This window comes from Mytilus trossulus, chromosome 11 (genome assembly GCF_036588685.1).
Source record: "Mytilus trossulus isolate FHL-02 chromosome 11, PNRI_Mtr1.1.1.hap1, whole genome shotgun sequence".
In the NCBI taxonomy this organism is placed as follows: domain Eukaryota; kingdom Metazoa; phylum Mollusca; class Bivalvia; order Mytilida; family Mytilidae; genus Mytilus; species Mytilus trossulus.
In genome coordinates this window covers 58,869,011-58,887,320 of record NC_086383.1, presented here as the reverse complement: position 1 = coordinate 58,887,320, position 18,310 = coordinate 58,869,011, and the positions used below count along the sequence as shown (strand labels likewise).

Below are 18,310 nucleotides of genomic sequence, written 5' to 3'. Positions count from 1 at the left end.
TATCATATTTATTATACAAAATAAACGTATGTGAAGTGCAAATTGTCAAATTATGAACACGGATAACATATAAATATTTCAACATATTTTATTGCATGATTCATTTATTCTTCCTGCATGCATGTTCTTAAGTTTGATTGAATATTTATTTGTGACTCAACGTGTACATTCTATTAATTTATATTACACCAGACACATGGACATTCAAAAGAAAACGATGGTAATATATTGCACGAGTGACATCGGGTAAGATATTTTTGATAAAATATAAAAATAAGAAGATGTGATATGAGAACACAATTGGTTTTATGTTGACCTCTGGATATCTCTCATTGTTTCATTTTATTGTTGAGGGTCTGATCAAAATTTTCAAATGTTTTAGCCTCGACACTACAAATCATTAAAAGTCTGAAATGGCCTATATCTGTTCTCTACTGTACTTGAGTTTACTCGACCAGTCTGAATTCGTCTGAGATTTACTTGATAATACTCGACTGTAGTCTGAACCATACTAAACAGTCTGAATGTGTACTTGACCAGTACTTAACCATTTTATACTAGTCTGAATCGTACTCGACCTAGTCTGAACCGTACTCGACCTAGTCTGAACCAAACTTGACCTAGTCTGAACCATACTAGACCAAGTCTTAATCAACCTAGACCTATATTTTGTATCTATCAACTGAATTTTATCAATTTAGGATTTTTTTTAAAATAAAAATGAAATTTGAACAACTTGGAATTAAAAATGTATTCAATACAGTATTGAAATTAAAATTTCACAATAATCAATCATAATATAACTTCAACACAATACTAATCAACACTTACGTAATTATATATAGCAACTTTTAAAATATAAATATAACAAGCTGATCAAATAATCTAAAAAAATTAATTATGACTAACAAATGACTAATATTGTCATAGTTTTTATAAATATTTCGGAAGTATTTTATGGTAACTGGACTATTTTCACCATCAACTTAAGCCTAGTATAGATTTAGTTGAGTTTAATTAATAATGCAGTGAATGTTCTTTTTTAATAGTATATATATATATAAAATAGTATATAAAAAAAACTTTAAAAAAAAATAAAATAAATGAGAGCTTAAGGTTGTACCCAACACTTTCACTAAAAATTAATTTGGCTCGTTTAATTTTCATAAAAACTTGACAAGGTATTAACTTTGACCATTAACAAAAATATAAAAATTTCAAAAGTTTTGAATCAACCATTTTATCAGAAAAGTTACACTGGTTATATAGCAATTTGACAAACACCAATTTTTATAATTGAGAAGCTTAATATTCCCTTTACAACACAACGTAATCAAAACGTTTAACTGATTTGACAGAGTTATCTCCCTGTAGTGTTAGGTACCACCTTAATTGTTTTGTTTTATTTAACCAAGAATTTAATGTAAACATGATAATATAATTTCCATAGCAATCCTTGATAACCTTTTTAAAAAAGGAAATGTAATCCAAAGTAACAGTAAAAATTTATTTCAATTAATTTAAGTATTTTTTTTGTCAAATTAACATGGCATACACAAAGCACTTTAATATGTTCAATTACCTCAGAAGATGTGTGTTTTACAAGTAAAAAGAAAGCCATATTTTCTTAAATTCGGGTATTACGTATCTAGTACATACATGTATATTCGAAAGGCCTTGTTATTTAAACAGGATGTTGCAATTTTGAATCAATGTTATTTAGAATTTAATACCTCTGACCAGGTGTGATCTTATTTATGAGTTTGCCCCCAAGCAGAGGTTATTCTTTATAATTCACCACTAGTCAGAAAAACAATTTTAATTTATTTATTTAATTTTATACCTTTTTAATATAAGTTATATATAATATTTTTTTTTCATCCTAAATATAATAATAGATATATTTCTAATATAAGGTTATTTTTTTTTATAAATTTTGTTGGCTGTTGTCAGTTAAAAAGAAATTTATTTTTACAGTTAAAAAAGTAAAGGTTTTTTGGTCTAGTATGGTTCAGACTGGTCGAGTACTGTTCAGACCTTTGGTTAGGTATGGTTTAGACTGGAAAAATAGGTCGAGTACATGTCGAGAGTGGGTTAAGACTGTTTCAGACGGGTCGAGTAATAGTTCGGACTATTTTCAACGGCAAAGATAAGGGTCAAGTACGATTCAGTACAGTCAAGTATGGTTCAGACTGGGTTCGAGTAATGTCAAGTAAAAGTCAGACCAATTCAGACTGGTCGAGTAAAAATCAGTACTGTCGAGTACAGATATAGGCTATTTCAGACTTTAATTGTTTGTAGTGCGAGCATCGCTGGAAAGACATTTGATGGAGTAGTGTCTTCGTTTTTTTATAATTATAAAGTATAAAAAAGAAGATGTGGTATGATTGCCAATGATACAAATCTCAACAAGAGACCGAATGACACAGACATGATTAATTATAGGTCACCGTACAGCCTTCAACAATGGGCCCATATCCCATAGTAAGTTATAAAAGGTCCCGAAATAACAAGTTTCTTTATACCGAACTTAAAATGTGATGAAACATGACATTATGTGTCCATCAGCAAAACAAAAAATTCAGATGAGAAAACTAACGTCCTAGTTTATGTTCAAATAATGATCGGAAAACAAATATGCAACACATCAACAAACGACAACCACTAACTAACAGGCTCTTGATTGCGACAGGTACATACATACTATGGCGGGGTTAATTATGTTAGCGGGATCCAAAACCCTCCCTTAACCTGGGACAGGGGTGTTTCAGTATACCATTAGAACGAAGCATAAACATCAACTGCAAAATACTAAACTCATGAGATTTATAACGATAAAGTACTTAATCTATGGGATGGGTTTTAGTTGATTTTAGTCTCTGATGCATGAGTTTTCATTATTAATAGTTTTTGGTTTTTAACTACATTGTAGCTGTCAATAACTGCCAAGTACTCTCAAATCTTATTTTGATGTTCAGTTGACCTGTTTATACTATTTGTAAATTTTCTAAAATTGTTTTCGACTGCTCTCCTTTGGATAGTCTCTTCCTTTTGAGTGGCGGAAATAGTAAAACAATAATGTTATTTAGCAAATATTTATAATCACTCCACATTTTGAATTGATGATATTGAATAATAATGTTATATTATAGAAACAATATGTCCATGAAAATTTTGTTTCAAACAGAACGATCATTATTTTGTATAAAAAAACAATTAAGCTTGAGTAGTATCTGAGACTACTTTTAGATTTTTTTTTTAGAACAACACACATGTAGTATGCGCGACTACAGTTTTCTCGTTTGTTTACCGGATGTTTACCGTTGAATCATTGCCTATTCGGTCTAATCTTCTGACATATGTACGTCTTCATACATGCAGATTTGTTACCTTTTTACGATTTGTTTTAGGCTGACGATCTACCATTATTTGTTGGGTCGATTGATTTTGGAACGACCTTCAGTGGATATGCATATATTAGCAGGGACGACTTTCTAAAGGGGACAAAGCGTATAGTAACAAGGGACTGGCACATTCATAAATGGATGAGACATAAGGCTCCATCTTCAGTACTATTCAATGAAAAGAAACATTTCCACTCATTTGGATACGAAACAGAAGCACACTTTTATGAAAATATTAACAGCGGTGCTTTAGAACAATGGTATTTCTTCCAGAATTTCAAATTTTATATTAAAAAACGTAAGACATTATGCAATATATACTAGTAAGTTAGAAGAACACAAATATTGATTATCATAGTTAGATGCAATTTTAATTTGAATATCTTTTCCTGATCAGATATGAACATAAACAACCTTGAATAGGACCGGATGAAAATTAATAATCTACCACAAAAAATCCAGCAAATAATGTACACAAAAGTGAGGGGAAACAAATAAAAGAAATTGATATATTCTTCAAACTGAACGTTGACTGTTTGTATATGTTCATACTTTCAGACAACACATATATTTATTTAAAAGAAACAACACAGTACATTGTACGTACAATCATATACCCTTTTTATCTATATATGAACATATTTAAGTAGGGATGTCAACTCGGTGTCAATTAGATAAAGGCAACAGTAGTTAGCTCTACAGAAACGGACCAAGCATCAGACAAAATCCCACGAGAATAACAAATATAACATCAAAACCAAATACATGAATTTGGGATAGACAAGTACCGTGAAACGTCTTATCGCAATGTGAATTTACACTAAAAAATAAGAGAAAACAAACGACGCAACGTTAAAATGTAACACACACAGAAACAACAAATAGTATAACAATGGCCATATTCCTGACTTGGTACAGGACATTTTTGAAGGAAAAATGGTGGGTTGAACCTGGTTTTGTGGCATGCCAAACCTCGCACTTTAATGGCAATGTTAAATATAACATTTAAATGAAAACACAATAACACAGGACCACAATACAAACAAACAGGAGAACGTATTAGACAAAGAAACACATTATTAATAGATAACAAAAAGCATCAGGTTTAAAATTAAATACACCAAAAACGCGCCTCGTCCACACAAGACTCACCAGTGACGCCCAGATATAAAAGATCGAAAGTGAAAAAAAGTACAAAGTTGTACAGCACTGAAGATCAAAAGTTGAAATAGGTTGTGTCAAATACGGCTATGTTTTTTTATGCATGGGATAAGAACATCCTTATTATTTAGAACAATTAATGCTATTGCAAACAGTAAATTTTATCAAATGAATATAAAAGATATACATAATGAAACTGGAGTATTAACTTCTAAAAAAAAGAATCAAAACTTATTCTAACTTACTGTATTGTGGGACGTTGTCGTATAGACATAACCCCTCACCATTATTACCAAGGACTAGATAACAGGACTAGGACATTCATACCAGATACTTAGTATGCATAATTATTTAATTAAACTGTCAATGATATAATCAATTATTTAATTAAACTGTCAATGATATAATCAATTAATTAAAAAACAAAAAAAGAATACTCAAGTAATTGTAATCGGAAGTCCTTAAAAAAACACATTTAATTTTTAGTAAAGGGTCATGCTAAGAACTTACTGATACTTTTAACGACACATAATGCAACGAAATTGTTCTAATTCATTTACAATAACATTATCTTTTCATTTTTTTCTGTAACGAGTCGGGACTCAACTCAAAAAGTGCTCATGTTTTAAGTACACCTATGGTTGGAGGCATTTAAATGCCAACATTCGAAACGTATCTTATTATGATTGATTATAAGAAATATTTAATTTCACTGGAGGTCCTCTTAATGAAATATCATTTCCTTAAGAAGGCAACAAAATTCTAATATGAAACCGCTTAGTCAAGAATCATTTTGGTATTCGATACCCGGTACTACCGCGCGATACTCGAGTAATTTGTTGACATCCCTAAAACATATAAATGTATACAGTGAACCATATTTATCGTACACACTATACCTCACTTCCAAAACTGCTAATACAAGATTAACGGTTACATAATTATAGTTTTACCATGATAACATACATGTATTTTTCATTAGCAATTAAAAGTAAAGATCACGCACCCTTATTGTTTAGATTGAAAAAGACTTTTGCATCCGTCGACATTATCTCCGATTAAAATAATATTGATCTGACAACCTCTGACCTGTGCATTTATACTTTAAGTTTAACGAGCTAGTTTTCTTGTCAGTTTTAAAAGTAATTACCTCCCTTGTAAGTGTCATGTTGTAATCAATCTATTTTTTTGTACCATCTTTATGCAATATTATATTGTAAAATTTAAATTTGGGATCTGTTTAATATCTAAATGTAACAATTTATTCTTTATCAAATATTAAAAATTTAATCTGAAAGTCTTTGATTACTTTATCACCGTAGTTCAAAACAAATGTTGAAAGTTAAAATCGAGCGTTGAATGTTGTAAACATATGATATAAGTCCAAAATCCAATGTTAATAACGAATTTTTAATATTGAAAACAAATTGTGAATGTTCAAAGCGAATTTCTAATGCTTAAACGTTTGTAACGTTCATTTTGATTGGATAACGTCACTTTCTTACATGGCATCAATTGACAATTGATGCCATGGGACGTACGCGCAAGCGCAGACGGCATATGACAGATTTTAGATACATGTTTTAACGTTGTTTTCTGTCAGTTTCATTAGAATGGAGATAACAATATTGTATTTTAAGTTTCGACGGCATCAATTGGAGATTTGATGGTCGCAAATACCCGTTTACTTTATCCGCTAACGCGTCGCCAGTAAACTTAATTTTCGACCATCAAATTCCCAATTGATGCCGTCGGAGCTTAAAATACAATACAGTTATCTCCTAAATTGAAAGTTGAAAACGAATGTTGAAAGCTTAAAATCAAATGTTGAAAACGAATGTTGAATGTTGAAAACGAATGTTGAATATTACAATCGAATGTTGAAAACGAATGCTGAATGTTGAAAACGAATGTTGAATGTTGAAAACGAATGTTGAATGTTGAAAACGAATGTTGAAAGTTGAAAATCGAATGTGGAAAATCGAATGTTGAAAACGAATGTTGTATGTTGAAAACCAATGTTGAATGTTGAAAACGAATGATGAAAGTTAAAAATCGAATGTTCAAAACGAATGTTGAATATTGAAAACGGATGTTGAATGTTAAAAACGAATGTTGAAAGTTGAATACCGAATGTTGAAAACGTGGTTGAATGTTGAAATCGAAAGTTGAATGTTGAAAATGGAAAAAAAAAAAAAAAAAAAAAAAAAAAATTGGATGAAATTTGGTTGCATTTAGATTTCTTTGAACTTCATCTGAAACATTGGAAATAATATGTATGTACAAAATGTAGCATTGACAGTTCCACTAGGAAATCGGATTATAAATGTAAAGAACGTTTGTAAAAACAGACTAAATTTGATCACTTTATATTGTTATTTCTTGAAAATCCATACACACTCTTAATAAATGTTTCCTTATTGCTGTTAACATTTGGGTATAAGGGGTCATTGAATTTGCTTTCTCGGTCTAAATTTAAACATAAATATTAGGGATGTATGGAACATAATGTTTTTGGCAGCGTTATGTCTTAAAGATCAATTTCTTTTTTCATCCACGCTACACATCGAAACTGTTTTCATTCGATTATATATCAAAAAGTGAACCTGACATCATTAATTCGGTATTTATATTATTGGAACTGAATTTTTGCACTAACATATATTTTCAAATTTAAAATTCTGTTGATTAATTTTCGAGAAAACTGAATTCTTACGTACATCATATAGATGTATACATCTTTTTCACATAATTTAATAAATGTATCTATTTTTATTTTAATATTTTATGCTTTTGATATTCAGATTCAATTCAACCAGTTTTAAAGCAATCCAGACGAGGGAAAAACACACATTTGATTTCGCAAATTTGCAGATTAAACATCGTTGTGTTGATATTTAGTGCAATTATATAATATACTTATTTCTCTAATTCCTAGCCGATTTATCGTTTTCCTTACCTGTTGATTATTTTTATTTAATCAACGTGTGGTTCGTTTGATCTCAGCTATTCATTGGTCGAAATTCGATTATGACGTCATGTTTTCTTGCTTTCTTCTGAATTTTCCTATTGTGACGTCATGAAAAAGGCGACCATGCCTGATTACGTCACATAGAAAGAACTCATCTTTTGAGAAGAAGAAAGAAGTTTGCCTGCTTACTGAATAAAAATCATTAGAGAAACTGATTCCACCACCAAATCTCGTGTAATACGATATTTATCCATTCTCGACAGTTAAATTTAAAATATTTAAACTGGTCGGGCAAGCCTCGCGTTTTAAATTGAAAATTTAACTGTCTCGAGTGGATAAATATCGTATCACACTCGATGCAGTGGTAGAATATATATATATGTGCATGTATAGTAAAAGACCGAAATTTTAAAATTGAGTCATATTTGTTTTCTTCAAAATAATATGAAATGCATCATTATAAAACCAATTGCTACTCAAGTGTCAATGCAGACTAGCTGGTTTCACTGTTAAGTAACATATATTCTTGGTTATGAATTTTGGTGTTGCAAAAGACGTATTATAACGTTACATTAAGAAACCATTACTGGGCACGCTATAATTTCTTATGGCCCAACATAACGAGGAAAATTTTGATGACGTAATGGCATACTTTTTTCTGGTAACTTTAAATGTTTTATTCTTTTCAGTTTAGATTTTTTTTAAGACAGTATTATAGTCTTATACCAATCTGTTTTAGTAACTTTGACCATGAACTGAAATATGGTGACCTCAAGATCGATTTGGATCTTACTAATACGTGATGATCTCTCCAAATAAGGTTTTGATACAATAATTATGTACTACTTTATTACATATTTATGAAATTCAAAAATCACTTCTCTGCATACAATTTAGTTTATCTACAATAACCTTTAATGATCCTGAATCTAAGACGTCACAGGATGACATAACTAGAGCCTCTCAAGAGCCTGTGTCGCTTACCTTGGTCTATGTGCATATTAAATATAGACACAGATAAATTCTTGACACATTGTGTTTTGGTGATAGTGATGTGTTTGTAGATCTTACTTTACCATGTTTACTGAACATTCTTGTTGATACAATCCCAGTAAACACACGACGTAATCCCAACGTCGGTTAATGGTCGTCTGAACGTCATGTCTTGATTGTACGTTGTACCAACGTTGTGGGAACGTAAAAACCCAACGTTGGATGCAGACGTAGAGACGACGTTATAAAATTACGTCGGATTTACGTAATTTTAGTACCCTGTCAGGACGTAACATTTTATTACGTTGTGACAACGTGCTTATAACTTTCATTATCCGACGTAACATTTTGTTACGTTCTGTCAACATTATAATAACGTAGTGAACAGACCCTGTAAATACTAGCTGACACATTAAAATCTGGTTTTATGGGAGAATTTTGTGGTTATGAATCTTACTAGATACATCATTCACCTTCATTGAAATGTGCTAACGATTTTTTTGAGTTTCAAAATATCCCCCCTTTTTCCCCGCACAGACATAATTAAAATTATTTGCACCAAAATATCCAAGAAAATATTACAAATTCAAATTAAATGTTCTCATATTCAAATTAAATGTTCTCATATAAATATTTTATAATGAATAATTATTGTTTAATATATACCATTATCAAGTTTTGTCATTTATTATTTTTAATAATTTTATAATCGTTTTATAATATTGCGCGTTCAGCAGTCCTCGGGTTTTACCGCCGCATACTACGAAAACTCTGAGCATGCGCACTTTCACTGCCCGAATTTTGAAAACAGTGATGAAAGTTGCAGTGAAATATTTATCTCGATTCAGATTCAAGAACAAAGAAAAAGGTAAAATATAAATTGCACATTACTTCAAAAAGGTTTTCCATGATAACAACAAGTATAATTCAAGAAAATATAACATCTGTTGCCGTGTAGGGCGCCTCGTTCAAATCTGTCGACTCATTGACTGGTTACCGAGTTGAAATATGATACTTCTTTTAATGTCAATATATTATTGCACTGGAACATTTTACAGGATATTTAAGCCAACATATGTGTTATATGAATCCATTTTTCAAACTTCTCCATTAACTTGTGTTGTTTTTTAAAATATATTAAGCAATTGACTATAGAAAGTAAAAAAGGGGGAGGGCAATTGTTTTCTCTCCATGACACCTCCTATAATCCTTATATTTAAAAGCTGTAAGTGTTTTTTGCACTTATTTTTAAATATTGTTGGAATCATAAAAGTCTGATCAATATCACAAATGCGAAGTAACATTTTTTTTTAGATATCTCTGTACATAACAAACTCGCCCCATTACCTGATTTAATATAATCTCAGCACATTACAAACTTGCTACATTTAATACAATCTCGGCACATTACAAACTTGGCATTTTACAAACTCGTCCTATTAATGATAATACTACATGTATCACCAGTCGCAAGCGTGAAGACTGTATAACACTGGTGGTCGTCCTAGATCTACATGAAATATTTGCCACTGAACATAACGAAACCAACAATCAATCAATGTTTAACTGGGTCTGACATAGGAATAGACAATTTTACCAATAAAAATTGTCATAGATAGGCATCACAGAAACTTTTTTAAAAAGCCTGCAAGATGTCATAATTATTTAGACTAAGATCCACGTACCAGTTGGGAAAAGTTGGGTAAAATTATCCTTTTGTTAGGGTAAAATCCAGTTTACTGGGGTTAAAAAAAACAGTATATAGGGAAGTATTATTTGCTTTTCAATTTATGGTATGGAATGCATGTACATTTTTCACTTACCTGGTTCTCCCAAAGATTTGTTGGACTGACACACATGTAGTATGTACACAGACTGATCAATATAGAAGATAATTGATTGTATTTATGATTTTTTTCCAGAATCTTGTATAATAATCCACAGATCCAATGTGTGATCATGTGTCTGAGGTTGTGGAATGCACTGCAGTTACAATACTTACAATGTAAGCATGTACCAGATCAAAAAGATGAACCAAGATATAAAAAGGTAAACAACATGATCAGTTGATCAGCTCTTTTTATGCCCTCCTTCACTGGGCCATATGGTTTTACTCTTGCACTGTATGAACATACATGTACATGAATATTGAACTCAAATTTGGTTTCTGAACTCTAACTTTAGTTTGCCTGAACCACATGTTATGAAATTTATACACAATGCTTGTTATCATAAAACGCAGAGTTTGATTTTGGAGACCATCTGATTAATTAACTGTTCTTTATAAGTTACTAGTATGTCCTTCAATGATAACATCATTTGTGGCTCATGGACACTTTATTCTTTAATTAATTTTATATATTAAATTATAATTTGTTCATTTATAGATAATAATAAGATTGCGTTCATTGGCATATATGATATACACAATAGCCTGGACGGATTTTGTTTTTTCCACCGGCCCACCGTGAACAGCCCACCTGTGCCCACTCCAGCTATAATTCGTTTTTTTTTGTAAGAAATATTGATCATAATTGCTTATCTGATTTTTTAAATTGATTGTAAGTTTGCAAGTCTTTTGATTTAACAAGCTAGAAATTTTACCCACCGGTGCCCACTCCCACTGTGGACAGGTAGACAAAGCAAAATCCACCTGAGCTGTAGTGTAAGGTCTTGCTGTTATGATGTGAATAATAAATTTATTAACATGTCAGATTAAGGTAAAATCCTAAGAATATCTTAAATTAATTGATGAATGACAATTTTGAGAAACCATACTTCCTTTTAATACGCCTGTTTTAATACAGGGGTGGTTGTTTTTGAAATACCAAGATGCAAATTAAAGGGAGTGTTGTTCTTATATATTTTTTTATTCTGTCTGTCATGTCTGTGCTGGGGGTTAAAAAAAGGTTGTCCCTGCGGGTGGAAACAGTTTTATATGGAACAACCATAATTTCATTAACATATTTTCTTTTAAACAAGGACAAAGGTTAACTAAAAGTTATAAATTATCATATTCTGCTGAAATTATGTTCAAATTTCTAACATACATTATCAAAATATGTATATAAAATTGGCAAAGATACAAACACATCAGTAACAACACAACATGATTATGAATCTGCAAGATTTTTATACCACTGACTGCGCATAAAAAATATTGATTATGTTTAAACAAGGATATTTTTTAAGAACTGCTGTTATTCCTAAGTTGGGATAAAAAAAACGATTCTATAATTTATGATATTTTTTTCAGAGACCGGAAACCAACACAAGACCAGCTGATGAGAGGGCAGAAAACCAAAACTTTGAATGCCATGTATACAACCAACACAAGACTAGAATTTGGAATAAAATTTCAAAAAATCAGAAACATACTATTATTTTATTATCATGTACATAAGAAAAAAGAAGTCCTAACTTTTGGATAGGTCTTTCTCTGGTTTGTCAATGGAAAAAAGCAAAAGTTAGTTTGATTGAATTTCAGTTTTTTTCTTCATTTTGGGATATTTTTAGAAGTGTGTATAAGTTGGTCGTGTGGTCTAGTGGGATGGCTGCTGTGCAGGCGATTTGGTGTCGCAATATCATAGTAGCATGAGTTTTAATCTCGGCGAGGGAAGAACAAAAAATTTGTGAAAGCAAATTTACAGACCTAACATTGTTAGCTATAGGTCGATGTTTAGACGAGTTGTATAAGTTGTGTAGAAATATATATTTGTAAACTACAGACTTTGGGGACTTTTCCAAACATTTTTCGTAGCCTGTTCTTGTGTAGGGAATCCAGCTGAATGATTCTACAGTAAATATTAAGGTATATGTGGTAGTTTTTTGTACTTCTGAATAATTCATTAAAAACTGTTTCCATTGTCAAAATGAAATCTACATTCTAGAATTTCCACCGTCATATAGTGAAACTATTAGTCTAGGACACTGAAACCCTAAACATTTAGAAGTTGCAGCATGTACCAAAGTGTCATGTTGAAGGCTGTACATTTACCATACTTGCTAACATATTTAATATTTGATTTTAGGAAAGAGGGTTGTCTCATTGGCCATCATACATGTACAAAACCTCGCCTTTTGAATAGTATTATGTGTTAAATTTTTGAAGGAAAGTTGCTTTTGTTAAATGGAAATGTGTAAATCTTGTACTTCAGTATTGCAAAAAATAAAACTAAGACTTTAACCTTAAAACTGTGTGAATCATGAATTGGACAATTTGGAAGTAAAGCATTTATCAACATTGTTGTCGTTTGTTTATGTAATTTATAGGTGTTTCTTGTTTTTATTTTATATATATATAGATTAGACTGTTGGTTTTCCTGTTTACATGGTTTTACACAAGTTATTTTGGAGCCCTTTATATCTTGTTATTCGGTTTGAGTCAAGATTCCGTGTTGAGGGCCGTACCTTGACCGTTAATGGTTTACTTTTATAAATTGTGATTTGGATGGAGAGTTGTCTTATTGGCACTCATACCACATCTTCCTATATCTATTGTGTCCATCTTTCCTACATTGAAAATTTTACAACTAAAAAAAAACAGGTGAAAAGAAGAAAATATAGACCCTGTTTACTTCTTCAATGAAATTTTATTGCTCTTATCAATCAAATGAGGACAAGGGTCATTTACAGTTGAGTTGCAACGTTGTCACAACGTCCTATGAAGGTCATAAATTACGTCACAAATTACGTTGTGCCAACGTTGTGTGGATGGTTGTCAGCACGTGCCTTGGAGTTCACAAAATTACGTTGTACCGACGTAATTTCACTACGTTGTCACAACGATAGTATTACGTTGTCACGACGTAATGCCAACGTTGGATTGTTTACTGGGATGATCTCTATCTATAATGAACTTTGCCCAGTAATTACAGTGGAAAATATTTTCTAAAAATTTATGAAAATTGTTAAAAATTTACCATAAAGGGCGATAACTCCTTAAAGGACCAATTTAAATTTTGGTTATGTTGACTTGATTGTAGACCTTTCTGTGCTGAACATTATTGCTGTTTACAGTTCATCTATATCTATAATCATATTCAAGATAATAACCAAAAACTGCAAAATTTTGTTTAATTTAATACTATTTTTGGGGCAGAAACCCAACAAGGTATTGTTTGATTTGTCAGGGCAGATAGATCTTGATCTGATAAACAATTTTATCCCTTGACAGATTTGCTCTAAATGCTTTGGTTTCAGAGATATAAGCAAAAATCTACATGTCATCCATATGTACTATTTTTAGCCATGGCGGCCATCTTGGTTTGTTGGCCAGGTCACGCCACACATTTCTTAAACCAGATACCCAAATGATGATTGTGGCCAAGTTTGGTTAAATTTGGCCCAGTAGTTTCAGAAAATATTTTTTTAAAAAAGAATACTAAAATGTTGAAAAATGGTTAAAAATTTACTATAAAGGGCAATAACTCCTTAAGGGGTAAACTGACAATTTTTGTCATGTTTACTTTTTTGTAGATCTTACTTTGCTGAACATTATTGCTGTTTACAGTTTATTTTTATCCATAATATTTCAAGATAATAACCAAAAACTGCAAAATTTCCTTAAAATTACTAATTTGGTGGCAGCAACCCAACAACACAGGTTGTCTGATTTGTCTGAAAATAACAGGCCAGATAGATCTTGACCTAATAAACAATTTTACCCGGTCCGATTTGCTCTAAATGCTTTGGTTTCAGAGTTATTAGCCAAAATCTACATTTTACCCCTATGTTCTATTTTTAGCCATGGCGGCCATATTGGTTGGCCGGGTCACGCCACACATTTTTAAACTATATACCCCAATGATGATTGTGATCAAGTTTGGTTAAATTTGGCCCAGTAGTTTCAGAGGAGAAGATTTAAGAAGTTAACGACGACGGACACAAAGTGATGAGAAAAGCTTACGTGGCCCTTCGGGCCAGGTGAGTTAAAAACGGCAAAATGTCCTTAAAATGACCATTTCTGGGGCATTAACCTAACAACGGGTTGTCCGATTCATCTGAAAATTTCAGGGCAGATATATCTTGACTTGCAAAGCAATTCAACCCCATGTCTGAATGCTCTTTTTGCCTTGATTTCAGAGTTGTATGCCAAAATCTACATTTTATCCCTATGTTCTATTTTTAGCCAATGCGGCCATCTTGGTTAGTTGGCTGGGTCCCCGCACATATTTTGTAAACAAGATACCTCAATGATGATTGTGGCCAAGTATGGTTAAATTTGGTCCAGTAGTTTTAGAGAAGATTTTTGTAATTGATCACAAAAATTTGGTAAAAAATGACTATAAAGGTCAATAACTCCTTAAGGGGTCAACTGACCATTTTGGCCATGTTGAATTATTTGTAGATCTTACTTTGCTGAACATTATTGCTGTTTACAGTTTATCTCTATCTATAATAATATTAAAGATAATAGCCAAAAAACGGCAAAATTTCCTTAAAATTAACAATTCAGGGGCAGCAACCCAACAACCGGTTGTCCGATTCGTCTGAAAATCTTAGAGCAGATAGACTCTGAACTGATAAAGAATTTTACCCGTGTCAGATTTACTCTAAATGCTTTGGTTTCAGAGTTATTAGCCAAAATCTACATTTTACCCCTATTCTACTTTTAGCCATGGCATCTTGGTTGGTCGGCCGGGTCACGCCACACATTTTCAAAACTAGATACCCCAATGATGATTGTGACCCAGTAGTTTCAGGAGAGAAGATTTTTGTGAAAGTTAACGACGACGGACGCCAAGTTATGGGAAAAGCTCACTTTGCCCTTCTGGCCAGGTGAGATGAAAATCAATATGATTCTTTCTTATTTTATGTGACCAACTATAAAGTATTTAAACTAGGACTGACTGACTGTATAACAAGGCAAACACGGTATTCATGTCAGACCAACAATTCATCCACTACCATCAATGACGTATATGTTAGTTATACGTCCTTGCTACCATTTAGAAAATTATATAAATTAGTAGCCCATGACAAAATATAGCGCTTTTGATGCCGTTGTCTACTTAAACTTACCAACATATTGCAGAAATGAAACTTTTTTGTGAAAAGCAATATATTTAGAACCTGAGGCATGAGTTTGCATTAACTATTGAAGATTGATGCGCTCCAATGTATACTTATTTAAGATAACAAGAAAACTAGGAGTTAATTATACTATCAGTTACTCTTCAACAGTTTTGGTTTTCATACATCTTTAGCTATCAAGTACTCGGTTTGGACCTTTCCAGATAATGGTTAATCCAGAAAAGGTTTCGGACACATACAATTAATAACGTGGTTAAATATTTTAATTAGCTTTGAAAACTTGGAGGTATAACACCTTTTGACTAACATAGTAATGACAACTACTTGGTAAGATTAAGCTAAAGTATAAATACAACTATTACTCATGCCATCAATCGAGTCCTTACAGGAATCTTTGATTCATTCCAAGGTTGTTCTGTGATGCGAGGACTGATATACAGATAAACAACCTGTTCTAAGTCAGGAATCTGATGTACAGTAGTTGTCGTTCGTTATTGTAATTTATAAGTGGTTCTCGTTTCTCATTTTTTATAAAGATAAGACCGTTGGTTTTCCCGTTTGAATGCTTTTACACTAGTAATTTTGGAGCCCTTTATAGCTTGTTGTTCGGTGTGAGCCAAAGCTCTGTGTTGAAGGCCGTACATTGACCTATATTGGTTTGCTTTTATAATGTGTTATTTGGATGGAGAGTTGTCTCATTGACACTCACACCAAATCTTCCTTTATCTAAAATACAAATACCGTAAACCAAGGTAAAACAGAGGTTCCAACATGTTAGTATATATACAAATATAATGTTTACAACGTACAACTCCAGCATGTTGTAAAAAAAAGTAGAACGCATTGATAATTGACAAATATTCTGCATACCCTGTTTTATGCTAAACAAAGTACTGTATTTGTCATTTTATTATCCCTTTGAAACATATTAACTTGGAACTTGGAAAGAACAAACTTGTTAAATGTACATTTACTATTTATTGTGTTTTGTCATTAAAAATCATTTGCAATATTAGTGACAGACATTATTATATTATACAATTTCAGAAGAAACAATAGAGGTAATGCCAGCAAAGATCCAACAATGATATCCTAATCTCATATATAGCAATGGCAATATTCATGATTTGCTTAGGTAAACTTAAAACAATACTCTGATACAAAACGAGAGGTTCTCAAAAAGATTACTTGGTAAAGATTCTCAGATAGTTTAAAATTATTTCAATTATCTGTGTTAAACATGTTATAGTGGAAACAAAAGTGTATTGAAGATATGAAAATTGTCATTGAAATAAAATAAAAATCGCCATTTAAGAGCAATTACTTCTACAAAAAGTCGTCTGACAGTTTTGACGTAAATAGACAATAGGTACAGCTCAACATTCTGAACTCTTGTGACCCCTTAAAATAATTTTATCTATGGCAGTTTTCAATACGATAGGCAAAACTTGCATTTTACCCCTATCTTCTATTTTTAGCCATCTTGTCATCGGACATATTTATTCTATATTAATATTCAAAATGATGATTTTTTTTGGTTAAGTTTCGTTCAATTTGACCAAGTAGTTTCAGAGGAGAAAACTGTTTAAAAGTTAACAGACGACAGATGACAGACGCAAAATGATAAAAAAAAATTAATTGGTATCTCTACCAGGTAAGCTTAAAATTACTGGTGTACTAGAACTGAAGGAACTCGCAGTTCATGTATTCACAGTTTAGGAATGATATTCAAAATAACAATCATGTTGATAACAAGCACAAACCTTTAAACATAATAAGAAGATAAGGTGGTTTGTTTCTATAAATATATCACATTTAACGTTGAAATAAAGTTATTATTTACGCAATAGGCGAAAATGTTAGCCTTTTTTGGATCCCTAACTTTTGAAAAAAATATGAATGAGAAACACATCTTGCTTAATAGAACTTATTGATCATTATATGATTGAATTCAATGAGACCACTAGCGTATGTTGCTTTTGTTTATTATTTATAATATGAACACTCTCACTCGTAAAAAAATGCAGCATCTGTTTAACTATATACAAAAAAAATGATTATCAAATAATTATAGGGAACAGAACATAAATTTACTTCTAGCTACTATCTTTGAATCAATAGACTAGGTTATACCCGTCATCTTTGTTTACTACCCTTACACTTTTTTTGTTATCTTCTTTTACACATAATACAACATATAAAGTGTTACTCTACACCATATGTTTTCTTCACATAACTAAGTCCTTTAGCTGCTTTAATATGTTTTAAAGCTACCATAAGTCGGTAGATTGTTGGTTTCACCATCTTTATTTCATTGCAATTCTTCCATTTGGTGAGAAGATCAAGAACTTGACCATTCAAATCCCTAGGAAAATTGTATAAAGTCTTCTTAATGTCCCCAATGCTTAGACACAATTCAACTCCTAAGTGAACAACGCAATCACCAATCAGGTTCTTATCTGTCAAAGCCTTAATTACATCATCTGACGGAACATCTTGTAGGCGGCTATGAGCTTGTTCTGTAAATAATTAAAGTTAGCTAAATTAATTGGAAATGACAAAATATAACATGATAATAAAAGAATATTAAATCCTGGATCTTTATATATCCAACTTAAAAATAAGAAACTAAATTACAAAACTAAAGTTAATCCAACCCTCCAATTTCAAATCCTGTCCGTGAATTAAAATATCATTTTGTTTGACATGTTTGTTTGCACTCAAAGAACTGATATAAAGCAACATA

The 18,310-nt window shown here is 31.6% G+C and overlaps 2 protein-coding genes and 1 long non-coding RNA gene across 3 annotated transcripts in view; 1 reads left to right on the top strand and 2 right to left on the bottom strand.

The window, feature by feature from the left end:
- The window catches only part of LOC134691357 (uncharacterized), a 98,072-nt gene that overhangs the window by 10,826 nt on the left and 68,936 nt on the right, over positions 1–18,310 (bottom strand). The gene's annotated exons all lie outside the window — the stretch shown is intronic.
- Positions 9,326–11,902, top strand: LOC134690509 (uncharacterized). The gene is made up of 3 exons (XR_010101951.1): positions 9,326–9,397; positions 10,452–10,578; positions 11,786–11,902. It is a non-coding gene; the product is annotated as an uncharacterized LOC134690509 (long non-coding RNA).
- The window catches only part of LOC134691517 (uncharacterized), a 52,515-nt gene continuing 50,611 nt past the window's right edge, over positions 16,407–18,310 (bottom strand). The window contains exon 17 of the mRNA XM_063552075.1: positions 16,407–18,083. Coding sequence (XP_063408145.1) covers positions 17,770–18,083 — 314 coding nt within the window. The 3' untranslated portion in view covers positions 16,407–17,769. The remainder of the gene's footprint in view (positions 18,084–18,310) is intronic.